The sequence below is a fragment of the Solea senegalensis genome, linkage group LG17 (genome assembly GCF_019176455.1).
Source record: "Solea senegalensis isolate Sse05_10M linkage group LG17, IFAPA_SoseM_1, whole genome shotgun sequence".
Classification (NCBI taxonomy): domain Eukaryota; kingdom Metazoa; phylum Chordata; class Actinopteri; order Pleuronectiformes; family Soleidae; genus Solea; species Solea senegalensis.
In genome coordinates this window covers 4,578,499-4,592,101 of record NC_058037.1, presented here as the reverse complement: position 1 = coordinate 4,592,101, position 13,603 = coordinate 4,578,499, and the positions used below count along the sequence as shown (strand labels likewise).

General features: G+C 41.2%; 1 protein-coding gene across 1 annotated transcript; it reads right to left on the bottom strand.

The window, feature by feature from the left end:
• Window positions 1-935: 935 nt before the first annotated feature.
• On the bottom strand, window positions 936-1,408 carry LOC122783799 (son of sevenless homolog 1-like). The gene is made up of 2 exons (XM_044048643.1): window positions 1,201-1,408; window positions 936-1,088 (listed from the first exon to the last, which is right to left on the bottom strand). Exons 1-2 carry the CDS (start codon window positions 1,406-1,408, stop codon window positions 1,039-1,041), a joined length of 258 nt encoding a protein of 85 aa, XP_043904578.1. The 3' UTR covers window positions 936-1,038.
• Between the last annotated feature and the right edge of the window lie 12,195 nt (window positions 1,409-13,603).

Genomic DNA, 13,603 nt, shown 5'->3' with positions numbered 1-13,603 from the left:
GATGGATTCACTTCACTCCAGCAAGAATAATGCCTCTTAGTAGATAAGCAGGTGAAGTTCGTCTCTGAGCAACTATTCAGATTTTTGGAAATCTTCAGTTCAAAAAGGAGGTCACCTTAGATCAGAGTTGTGGAGCCTTTTTTTCCGACTATGGACCATTTAAAGTTTTATTACATCCTTTGAAGGCCATGGTGAATTATTGAACACATTTATCACTCTAACCTCTTACTGTGATTGCTGTTACTGCCTCACTTTGGTGAGTTGTCTGATGTCAGGTGAGGTGATGATGATGTTGCAGCAGCCAGTCTTCAGAATGACACAGAATCACGCTCGGTTCTAGGCGGATATGAGATACAGATATCTGGGTGTGGCCACGCACGTGCTGAGAGTGAGTCTTTGTTAGAGTCAACTTTGGAAGAAAATATAAATTAAGCTGGTGAGTCAAAGGTGAACACACAGGTGAGTCACAGGTGAACAGTCTGGTGAGTCAAAGGTAACCAGTCAGGAGAGTCACAGGTGAACAGTCAGGTGAGTCACAGGTGAGTCACACACAGGTGAGTCACAGTCAGGTGAGTCACAGGTGAACACACAGGTGAGTCAAGGTGAACAGTCAGGTGAGTCTGGGTGACACAGGTGAGTCAAAGGTGAAACAGTCTGGTGAGTCAAAGCCAGTCAGGAGAGTCACAGGTGAACAGTCAGGTGAGTCAAAGGTGAACAGTCAGGTGAGTCACAGGTGAACACACAGGTGAGTCAAGGTGAACAGTCAGGTCACAGGTGAACACACAGGTGAGTCAAAGGTGAACAGTCAGGTGAGTCACAGGTGAACACACAGGTGAGTCAAGGTGAACAGTCAGTCACACAGGTGAGTCACACAGTGAGTCAAAGGTGAACAGTCAGAGTCAGGTAACCAGTCAGGAGGTGAGTCACAGGTCACAGGTGAACAGTCAGGTGAGTCACAGGTGAGTCAAAGGTGAACAGTCAGGTGAGTCACAGGTGAACACACAGGTGAGTCAAAGGTGAACAGTCAGGAGTATTATACTAACGTGGACCGTGAGGAAGAGAGAAAACTGCAAAGATACTGTCACAGTCTGTGAAAGAGGAGAAACACTGTGAGGAGGAGGAACATGATGAAAATAAACTCTGATCAATCGATTGACCACTGAAACAACATATGTCAGCTGGTCAATGGGCGGGACTTACTGGAGTGGAAGGGGCTGCTGGGACCCTGTGGCGAATCAAAGACGCTGCCTACGTCAGTAGAGCTGGAGGCGGCTGAGGTGGGGGGCGGTGTCAGGGGGGTGCGGGGAGAGTTGGGGGCGGAGACAACGCTCCCATCAGCCTCAGTGTCAGGAATGCGGCTGTAGCTGATCTTACGGGGCTCGTTCTGCAGTGGTGTTGGGTGGCGCATGGTCCCATATGTTGTTGTCGAGAACATCCATGAGGCACAAGAACTGCAGTCAGATTAACGACCTATGGTGACTTTTTTCCTTAAAATCTGATTTGAATCACTTCAGTAGTTTGCATTTAGCTTTGTATAACTAGAATAGAGGTAGTATTTTTGAAAAAAGGTGCTTCCCAACCTCCGTTTCCCCTGAGTCGAGAAATATCTTTATTCTTTTTTTGTTACGTGGCCACCAGTGACACTTCGTTTTCTGTTGTTGTTGTTGTTGTTGATGGTGATGATGCATGTAATAAGTATTAATGTGCATGCGTGTTCTGAGAAGACAGTCACATCCAGCTGCAGGACACTTAGTTCCGCATGTACTGTAAACCCTATCATCTGGAATAAAATCTGATTCGGATTTGAGCAATGTGAACGCAGCCTATGAAGCGCGTCTCTTCAGGACGAGACAACACTCGAGACATTTTATCGTTGCTTTGCGTCTCAGTTGTTCTGTGCTGTAGGTAGACAGGCACATCAGCCGGTTCTGAATTAAACATGTTTACTTTTTATGTCCCGGAAATATCTTGGAGAGGTTTTGCATACTCATATTCTGAGCGAACAGTGTTTGTGTTTGAACAGTAGGAACATGAACTGTGTTACCCCGACACGCCGTGTATCTAAGTGAGCAGCGATGCCACGCACATAAAAACCACACTTCTACATTTGATGTCAAATAATCACGATGGCACGCCCCGCTGAAAGGACATTTTTTAATGCACATATTTGCTTCTTTCTCACACATTTCTCCTCCTACTGCCGTGCCTTTGTTTGTAAAAGTGTGTTGTCAGTACCTTGTGCACTATCAGTAATCAGTAATCTGCTCTCGCAAACACACACAGGGAACGACTTTGTTTTCAAACATTTACACGTGTGAATTTCATTTTCACACAGCACACATCTAATAAGCTACTTTAAAGCAGCGGAAGAGATGTGTGGCACACACGGGAAGTCTCGGTGTCTCCAACAATGTTGGATGTAGCTTACATAGAACACAATTCCCTGTGTTGCCTGGTTAATTACACCATAAAAACTCCTCTTGTGTTTATTATTTCATTCGTTTTTTTCAAACTTAAAAAGGTCAACAGTCTACCAAAAAAATGAATTACGGTTAAAAATAATTTGGATACATAATATCAATAAAGGGTTTTATGTGCACACAATCCATTTATATTATATATTATATATTCTTACAATCTCAATCGAGTTTTGACAGTCTTTGCAAACAAACCTCCAGAAATGTCACCCTCACAAATGTCCATCTCTTAATTATACAACTAAGGCAATCTATATTCATTGGAATTATCCATCATTATTTTGTACAGAAAAGATATCTGAGCTTGACGATGACGTGAGCAAGACTGTGAAGTCTCTGTTGATGCTAAAATGTAGTTTTGAAGTGTTTTGTCAGGGCTCTGTGAGTGCTCTGCACATCCTTAAAACTAGACAGTAGGTCATTTTCACTATAAAACCCCATTACTTTTCTAATGCCTATCTCTACACTAAAAAAAACAACAACAAAAGAACCCAGGGTCAACTCTACCTTGAGAAAATCACTAAATAGGTTTCCCTAAATAGGTGTAAAATAGAATATGTTCTATGGAGCTGCTTCGAAAGAGTATGAACGCAGTTTAAACTGGAACTTTCTGTACAGAACTCCCCCTACATACTTTTACGACACCACGGTAAACAACCATCCATCCAAAAACTCACCACTGACGCCGCCTTGACTTTAATCTCAGAAATCATGCTTTTCTATTTTATTTATTTAGTTTTACATGTGGCCCTAATACTCTTCCGTATTTCCCCTCTCCTGACCATGTGCATTTGTTTTTTAAAAGAGCCGTGGAGCCATGTCTATGCCAGTTTTTGCCAGCATTTAATTAAATATTTTTTTTATTAACCCCCTTAGTGTGGCTTTTTCTGTTCCTCGCTTGCTCTGACGGAGTTTTCTCTGCCGCGATGAAGGTCTAAAACAACACCATCCACACCACACTGCCTCGATCTCATAGACAGTAACTGGCCAGTGTGGCTAAGACCTCGCGATCTTGCAAGGCCGGTTTTCTGCTAACAGACGTTAGAGGGAGTGGAGACAGTCCACCAGTCTCCCCGCAACAAGTCATTTAACCATCACAATGACTCTGAACCTCTTAAATTAGGGTGAAAATCCTGCATAGCCCCGCTTTAAGTCATCTCGTCAGAAACAGACACTGTGTTGTCTTCTATTCCAACAAAAAGAGAGAGATTATTTGTCCATTGCCTTTGAAAAACAGAGCAACAACTTGACAGCTTGTCCATCGCCGATGGCTGAAAGACATTATGATGTGCAGTCACTGTTGTGATGCCATGCCCTCTTCCTGCCACACACACACACACACTCATTTATTTCTCTCTGCAACTAAAAATACATAAATGTTTCACTGTGTGCTGATTCCCTTCATTCCATTTTAGTATCAGGAACAGTGTGGTTGCAAAAATTAGGCATACTTTTGCATGCGTGTGCTTTGGGATCGGTTTTCTGATCTCACCAAAGAAATGTAACCGCTGTCCTGGGAATGTTCTTGGAAATTGGATTGCCATTTTTGCAAATAGGTATTGACTCATGGGCCGGATCCAACTGTTAACATATGGCCTGCAGGCCAGAGGCTGGCTACCGCTGCTTCAGATTTCGGTAATAAACAATTAACACATTGCCCCAGATAAGGAGTGCTCTCAGCATTTTTACACGAGAAGTCTTTCAGCGGCCAATTGACTTTGAAAATTACTATTTGTTGACATTTCTCCTGTTGGCTTCAGTGCCTAAACTCAGGAATCAATATTATGCACAATGGCTGGTTTGTCGAGATGAATGCGGCATAAAAAACGAACAAATGGCCCACCAATTATTTTCAACAACACTTTATCACTCCACTGTAGCCACACTTGAATGAATAAAATGATGAGGAGTTTTGCAAAGCAGCACAACAAGCGGGAGCGAAGAGTCAAGCAGCTTCAGGGGGAGAACAGAGTTAAGAGCAGGGAAAAATATATAATGTACTGCTCGGTAATCTTTTGACATTTTTAAAAAAGGCGTGTGTGCAATTCTTTTTTCTATTTATATGTCACAATCCACCTTTATATTCGGACTTTTTTTACCGGGCAGCAGAAAGATGACCAGAAGTGCAAAATGGCAACCGAGCAAAAATAACAATAACCTCTCACAACCCACACAGCCGAGTGCTTCAGCTAAAAATCACTACGGGCAAATAATAAATGATAAAAAAAATAAAAAAAAGACAAACCTCTTCTGTGTAAATTTAAATGACAACCGTGTGCAGAGGCAGCTTATATTAGGTGGAGCTAACACTGTGACTTACTTGATGACGGATTGAAAGTGTGTTTAGGAGCTTTGCTGGTATAAACACTGACCTTGTCAGGTCCAGTCGTCCTCAGTGAGGCCAAAATCTGGTCCTAATGAGGCAGAACCTCATTTTGTGTGCAAAAACATTGAGTTCTATGTTCTTTGACTGTTCAAGGGTACTTTTCATTTCAGTGTGTAGAAAAACAAAAAAAAGGACATTTTCTGGAATATAAACCGACCTTGTCATGAATTAGTAGTCCTCATGAGACCAAAACCTGGTCCTAATGAGGCAGAAGCTCATTTCTGATGAACTGGTTAAGTTAAGGGGCTTAGGTTGTGGTTAGGTTAAGGCTGGTGATAAGCATTAACTGGTTTTGGTTTAGGTTAGGGATAAGGTCGTCCCTAAAAAGGGTAGCTGCGTGAACCTGTGTGTGTGTGTGTGTGTGTGTGTGTGTGTGTGTGTGTGTGTGAGTGTGTGTGTGAGTGTGTGTGTGTGTGTGTGCTCAGCCAAAGGTTGTGAGGAAAGACATTCCACCAAGTAATGCTATGCCAGCACGGCTGGCCTAAGTATGCTTTTAGTTCCCACAACAGCAGCTGAGTGATGCGGCGCTCCCTCTGGCTCATGGTGTCACACCACTTTACAAAGTCACATTCTCCCACTTAAACTTTCATTCACATCGCATCAATTATTTATTCTCATGATCCTAATTGTCTCGAAATCGTGACCTTCAGAGTTTGGATCAAGTAGCCTGTGAAAAATAAGGTCTGCCAAATTTAGCGGGGCACAGCTGTTATTTCAGTGTCGGCTACATATTTAATCAACATTTAGGGGGTTTTGAGGACACGAGATCGGACTGGACAGGCAAAAAAAAAACAACAACCTTAACGGGGGCATCCCTTTGCGTAATTATATTCTCTGGTGTCATAAAGAGTTCATGAGGAAATAAGTGAATAGGATTAGTCGACACTGCAACTCAGCCAGAATAAATACTGAAATCAGGCTGCTAAAGAGCCTAACGTCCCGGCAATGTTTCTTGTGTCATTGCCACGACTCGCTGCTTTTAATGAGGCTAAAATCAAACAATCACACACAAACTCCACAAAGCTCAGTTTGAAGTTGTTGGGGTTGATTTCTCTTTTTAATGTGTGGCAGGGGGGAAAAAAAATCCTCGCACACAACATGGTGGCACAAAAGGCATTACCTCGGTAACTGAGTTATTTTGCAATTACTGTTTATGAGATTGTTTCCTTGCCATGCGCAGTGCAGGACCCATGCCCCGATTTCCTGCTGAAGATGGTATAACTTTAACTTGCGTTAGCATCAGAGGTGAAAAGCAAGGAATTACATTTACTCACGTCAGTGTAACTGAGTAGGTTCTTTGTGTTCTGTTTAAAGTCATTTTTACATTTTGTAATTTTACTTTAACTTAGTTTGTTTGTTTGTTTTTTTGGAAGTACTGTACTTTGCTCCATTGTTCGCATGAATAAAAAAAAAAAAATGAATTCACACACCAGAAACTTTGGCAATGAATGATGAGGACAGGTGAATGAATGATGAAGACATGTGAATGAATGATGAGGACAGGTGAGTAAACGATGAAGACAGGTGAATGAATGATGAGGACAGGTGAGTAAACATTTCAGTGTGTAAAAAAACAAAAAAAAAAGGACTTGTTTGGGACATTTTATGGAATATAAACTGACCTTGTCATGAATTAGTAGTCCTCATGAGACCACAACCTGGTCCTAATGAGGACAGGTGAGTAAACGATGAAGACATGTGAATGAATGATGAGGACAGGTGAATAAGCGATGAAGACAGGTGAATGGATGAAGACAGGCAATGATGAGGACAGGTGAATGAATGATGAGGACATGTGAATGAGGACAGGTGAATGAATGAAGAGGACAGGTGAATGAATGATGAGGATAGGTGAATGAATGATGAGGACAGATGAATAAATGATGAGGACAGGTGAATGGATGATGAAGACGGGTGAATGAATGAGGACAAGCACATAAATGATGAGGACAGGTAAATGAATGATGAGGACAGGTGTGAATAAATGATGAGGACAGGTGAACAATTGATGAGAGCAGGTGAATGAATGATGAGGATAGGTGAATGATGAGGACAGGTGAATGAATGATGAGGATAGGTGAATGATGAGGACAGGTGAACAATTGATGAGGACAGGTGAATGAATGATGAGGGTAGGTTATTGATGAGGACAGGTGAATTGGTGTTATGAAAGTCCCTGAAGCATTTGTGACCTTTGACCCATTTGGACTGATTCATTATGTGTTACATATTTTATTCTGTCAGCACTTTAATTTCTAAAGGTTGGCCTTTAATTAAAAACAATTAATTATCATTTTGGCACGACACAACTTTTTAACTTGAGTATATTTTTAGACCAGTACTTTTACTTGTACATAAGTAAAATGTTATCAAAACAGTGGTACTTTTACCATGTATTTAAATACTCTTTAGAATATTTCAGTACTCTTTTCCCCCATGGTTAGCCTGTAGAACGAAATGACAGCTGCCTTTATTCGGTTCATCTAAAATAATTAAATAAAACCATTCCCCGGAGCATGATGTCTGACAAACCGATAATGTCTGTCAAACACGGCCAGTGTGATGTTTAATCAAATCATCACCCACGTTACTAATGATGTGACATGTTAACACTGAGGCCAATGGTTGCCCACACAAATGTACATGCACAGTAAAGTTGTTGGGTTTTTTTGTTTTGTTTTGTTATTCACGTACAGTAAACATGTCAGTAAACGCATCATTTACATCCTTTTAAATGGGCCAATTATTTTAATGAAGTCTGAAGCTATAACATCATCAGACCTAATCAGTCGCTGTGTGTCTAACTATGCAGCCGCTGCTGGTGCTGGAGCAGCAGGCCATTAGAAGTGCATTACTATTTTTACTGCCCCAGTTTTACAGCAAATACAAATGAGCTATTTTCAACATTTTGTTTTTTAATGTCTCCTCTCGCAAATGATGCACTGTGTATTTAGAAACACCCCACTGTTTTGCTTGATTGGATCACCTTTTTCTTTTTTTTTTGACGGAGCCCTGAATAATAACATTAGCATTAAAATGTAGTAAATATGGAATATTACTTTTCTTTCGTTTTCCTGGATAAAAAATACAGATATTTAAGTTTTAACAAGTTGTGTGTGAAATTGGATTAAATTACCTGAATAATAACATGTAGTGAATATGGAATATTAGTTAGCAATATTCGTTACAGACTGAATGAAAGCTCTTTATTTGAGGGTTCTTCATATAAAACACAGTTTTTGAGACATTATCATTTAGTTTGTATTTTTTTTTGGACACAACAAAAAAATAAATTACCTCAGTGTCTTGGTTTTTGAATGAATGGATGAATATTTTCACTGTGGCTCTTAAGGAATATATAACTTAATTAAATCATTTTCAAAGACTATATTTTTAATAGAGACTATGTCACAAAAAAATAAGCGTAAATTGAAGCATTTATCTACACAGTCCTGTCTCAGCTAACGTTTCAGTGTGTCCGATCCTCCGCGCTATGAAATCTACAGCTGGCAGGATTCTCATATTCAGTAAATGTCAATCAGACGTAAACACAATCCCTCTACTGTGTCTGTCATTGGCGCTATTATAATTCCTATCCTCAAACATTATTTTCCACTAAGAGCCAGAGTTAGACTTTTCTCAGCGACTCTGGGGTCATGCTACGGGAAGTGTTGGAATAGTGTAGCGAGCCGAGATGTCATTACTGACTCTTTGCTGCTGTTCCCATTAGAAAAGATCAAGTGAAAGAGCGGCTGCGTCGCTGCCTCTGGAAAGCTGTGATAATAAATGTGTCTGTGGTTTTGGTAAGTGTGTGCGGAGTTGGGAAAACACTGCATAATTGTGAGAAAGAGACGAGAGAGCGATAAAAGCAGAGTTTTACTACTTATGTCAGTGGCGCAGTATCATTTCACCTAAACACTTCTCTCTATTAAAAGAAAGACACATCTTCCAGTACAAGCAGAAGAAGCTGCACTGCATTTACTGACAGACGCATACTTTTCAACCTATCCCAGATCATGTGAAGGTCAAAGGGATTTTTTTTAGTGTAAGGCAATACACTTCACAGAGCTGTTCCAGAATATGGCGGTCATAGAGTATCATGCTGAGTTAGGCTTTAAAAACAAACCACCATTACTTTGCCAGAGTGAGTGATGAGCGACCACAGTCAAAAGCACATGCACAGGCAGAATCGGCCGAAGCTATAGTCTCCTCTGCTGTTGCTTTTTAAAAAAACATAATATACATTTCACATAAACAACCATTATCTCCGAGGCCCAGGTCGGAAACATGTGTGGTCTCGGCGTGATCAAAACCCACCACGCAGAATTCCCCATGCTCTGAACGATTGTCTGAACAGAAAGTAAGAAAATAAGTGTTTCATCCCCGTAAATATCGGATACATATGCAACGAAAATATGGAAACAAGAATGTAATTGAAGTTGTAAAATACCACATTTTACAAATACACCATTTCCTGTGACATATGTTTGAATAGGTGTCAGGCAAAAATCTGGATTTTTGAATATATGCATGTTCTTATGCCTTATGTTCAGTTTTTTTCTTTTTACAAAAAATCAACATCTGATTAATGACGTTTTTTTACATTGAACTGATGTATATTTATTTTTAAAAGATGGTAAAGCTTGAAAAATAATGATTAAATGATACTGCAAACGATCAATTATTGTTTTACTCTACAACATAGGATCAAAAACTGATTATTATTGATGAGCATGTTAGTCAAACGTGTCACAATGTCCCCTTTATTGTGAGCAGTGGGACAAAATTGGGAATCCATTCTTGCAGTTTGCAGATACTTTTTTTAGTAAAAAAGTAAAACGACAAACATGCATTTACAACTTCCGCAGAAACAACAACGACGTAAACAGCACTTTTGTCATGACTTGAAGTGATTTCTGCTGATTGCATCACATTGGTATTCAAAGACCTCACTGACCCTCAGGAGGAGGTGGATGATATGTCTGTTGTGCATGGCTGCATGTCTAAGTAAACCATACAGACCTACATCAAGGCAGGAAACCATTTTCTCTTTCCAGGGACCGAGGCAGCGGGCTTGGCTCTGATGTGACTTCCTGACAGCTCACTGTGACCGGCTTCTTTGTCCAAGTCAACTTCTCTATCATCTTTGCCTTGTCCTGCTTTCTCTGCCTCCTTATCCCCCCCCCCCGCCCCCTCACTTCACCCAGAATATCAATTTCCTGTCTCATAGATATTGTGGAGGATGCCGAACACTCCAACAGCCTGAGGAGCAAACCTGATCTCATGCTCACAGGAAGATGGAGCATAAAAGTGTTTTAGCTGAAAATATTTGTTTAACTGCAACCGGTCCAACAATTTCCTGTGAGTGATTATAGGCGTAATAAGAAGTCGCATAAACCGATGGCTATCTCTTATTACATCTCTTAAGAGAAAGAAGCCTGCTCTTGAATTAAGAGCTTGCTCGCACATGGAGACAAAAAGGCAGAGAGGTATATAAATGTAGGTTAATCCATCCATTCATTACAGAGGATATTGGAGCCAATCCCAGCAGCTATTGGGCAAGAGGTACAAATGCTGCACAGGTATCCAGCCTATCATGCAATTTAATCAAATCCATTAACCTAACCTCAATCACTGGACTGTGGAATGAAGCCGGAATCTCCGAAGACATCCGATGCATACGGGGAGGACATGATTGAAAGATAGATCCACGGATGCACGGATGATCTTCAGTGATTTACCTGAGGTCATTAGATGTTTTGCGTCGTTTAACATCAAACACACTCGCTCAGAAGAACCCAGCCAGGGTTAATGGGACCCTGACTTGTGTCCCAGAAGCATTGTCCCACATTTTGGACCTCATCTACCACAGCCATCCCTTTCTGCACGCTAAATCCACGGTGGACTTGTTGGCTTTTCCTTTAGCCGGTCCAGTGATGTCAAACAGCCCATTCTGATAGGCTCACGAGAAGCCTTCCAGCTTCTTTTCCACTACAGCACCATTTCCTGTTTGCATTCATTAGCTTCTTCCTACGTTCAAAGAGGAACACTTGAGAGTTCCTCGTTAGGCCTCGGGTTAGTTCATCATGACAAACCAACTGCACGTCTGTTGTTCGTATCACGCTGTATGAATTATTAAAGATATCAAACAGGTGTTTTTGTTCAAGCACGCCTGTTGGGACACCGCTGAAGCTGTGGATATCAGGTTTGCTGGCAACAGCACAGCAGCAGTTGGAGATATCACGAGGTAATGTGAAGAGTTTAACCCCAATAACTCCGGGGGTTGGACCGTATCCAATATCCTACATGCTCATCGAGACCCCGCTATTGACTATTGAGCCCGGAGAGAAAGGCTGACAGTAACACACCGTCAGTGTTCAGCTTCACTTTCACCACCGACACATCTGTGCACCAGCACAGTGGATTTGAAATGAAACACTGACTCTGAGCCAACTTTCAATTAGAGGGTGTGCCTTGAATGAGGTCTTTATCCAGTTTAAAGACTTCTTCGCTGGCTGACTTGGCAAGTCAAGAACCCTTTATTGCTTGACCTTTAAAACCCTTAGTTGACTTGGCTATAAGTTTAAATCACGTCTTAACCCATTCATTACGAGCACAACCTCCAACACCCTGCGTGTGTGGAGGAAGTCCGACCTTGAACCTCATATCTTTTCTTTTAATTCAAATCCAATGCGGTGGACAGGAGTCAAACCCAATGACTGTTTTGACTCCACTATATTTTACGTCAACCAAATGTGAGAATACTGAAGCTTTGTACTCGTATACGAGGCACTGCCCCATATACTTGACTTTTAAAGCTGCACTTTTACTTTTACACAATGGGTCAAATGACTGCATGAACCCCCAGCTCAATGGCATGTTTTACTGTCTCATGGTTCAGCTTTTATCAGCACACTTTTCCCACTGTGGAAGGGAAAGACCTGCCCTAATATAAACCAGCTGATCACTACCTGTCCAGCACCAAAAACATGTGGGACCAGTGAAGCATTTAGCAGCCAAAGAGCCAGATAATGATCTAGGACGTTGGTGGAGACCAAAAACGGGAGATAATTAAATTGTGGATCTATGGAAAGTCAACTCTGAGTGAATGCTAATCTAGATTACTGTAAATCTGTTGAATATTTAAATAAGCAGCTGATTGCAATGGCATTAGCCACAAGTGGGTGAATTAGCAGAAGGAATACATGTTTTGCACAAAAAAAAAAGTCTATTAATATTGTTTGAAAAGTTTAGTCCAATTAAACTCTCTTCATTATCTTAACCACAGTGAATATGCTCAGATATAATGGATTATTAACAGAATGGACCATGTTGCGCAAAGCCTGAGGTTTTAAAGGAGAAATAAGTGGGGATAAGAAGCTAATCCAGGCATTTTCCTGGTTTGGTTTGTATGGCTGCTGACAGTTTGCTAATTAACCTCCGCCAGACCGATGGCGTTGGATGTCCAGTATGTGCAGTAAACAAGGTTGCGTAGCCCGTTACTTTCCTCTTCTGTCTTAATCATGAGCCTTGAGTTGCGTGGGAGATGAATAATCCCGTTAATTATCCAAAAGTTGAAGTGTTTTGCTTCCTAATGTGGCCTTTTCTCTGCTAGGTTCACTGCCAAGTGTAGGTAAGGAAGGCCTGTGCTTGCAGGATGAATACATGAAGGAGTGTCGTTAACCTTTAGATGTAATGTGTTTCTGAGTGAAGAATATTTATACATTTTTTTTTTGAAAATCCTAAAGGTCACATTGTCAGCAGAAGAGCCTGTATGTCTTTGCTTTACAGGCAGCTTTCTTGACGAAAGGGTGGAGCCAGACAACAGACACTTATAATAATATAAATCCACTGAGTTCTCCCGCAGTGTTATACAGCTTGTAAAATTGTTATTTATGGCATTAAATGGTAAATAGTTCCTATTCATACGGCACATTTTCAATTCATGTGAACCACTCTCACTTAAATCCATTCAAACACATATTAGCATAAAGCATCTTCCATCCTTTATTTCCACACCGTTATCGGGAGCAACTTAGAGTTCATTGTCTCACCCAAAGAAGATCCAAGAATCAAACTACCAACCTTTGCCCAGAGCTAGCGATAGCTTTACCAGGGCTACATCAAGGTAAGTTACATACATCTTTGTGCAGATATTTTGCTCTCAAATTAAATGGCAGTTGATTATTATAATTCCCTTCTGAAACTTGTTGTGGGCACTTCTTTGTCTTTGCAGCCTTTGCTTTGCTGATGCAGCATTGCTGTTGACTCCGCCTGCTCTGACATAAGATGAATCTCTTCCTGTGTGCAGTGCAGGAATGTCACCGGGCGACACGAAACACTACTATACTTAGAAACACAGAGAGAGTTGTGATGAGCATTGTGTGCTCAACTCATTTGACTGGTTTGAAGATCATTTCTTTGCACTTGCTCATAAAGAAGCTCAAAATTATGTGATTTGAAATACAAAGAAAGAGTTATTTAAAAAGAAAGGTTGCGTGCAAGTGCACTGGGTTTAGATAACAGAGGGCGAAAGAGGTGACAGGGAAAAGGTAATCACGATGTGACCCATTGTGGAAATCACTGAAGAGATCACTGATCATATATTGATGTGCTGGAATCCCACGTGTCTCTCTCCCTCTGTCTCTCTGGGACCAGATCTGGCTTTATGTATTGGACTTTGTGCTGAAGACCACACTGATGAGAGCCCCGCCCCCCCCCCGCCGCGCGCAGAGTGATG

Coding starts and splice junctions, on each gene's coding strand:
- LOC122783799 (XM_044048643.1), bottom strand. CDS start 1,408: ATGCGCCACCCAACACCACTGCAGAACGAGCCCCGTAAGATCAGCTAC. Junction 1,089..1,200: donor CAGCAGCCCCTTCCACTCCA/GTAAGTCCCGCC, acceptor CCTCTTTCACAG/ACTGTGACAGTATCTTTGCA.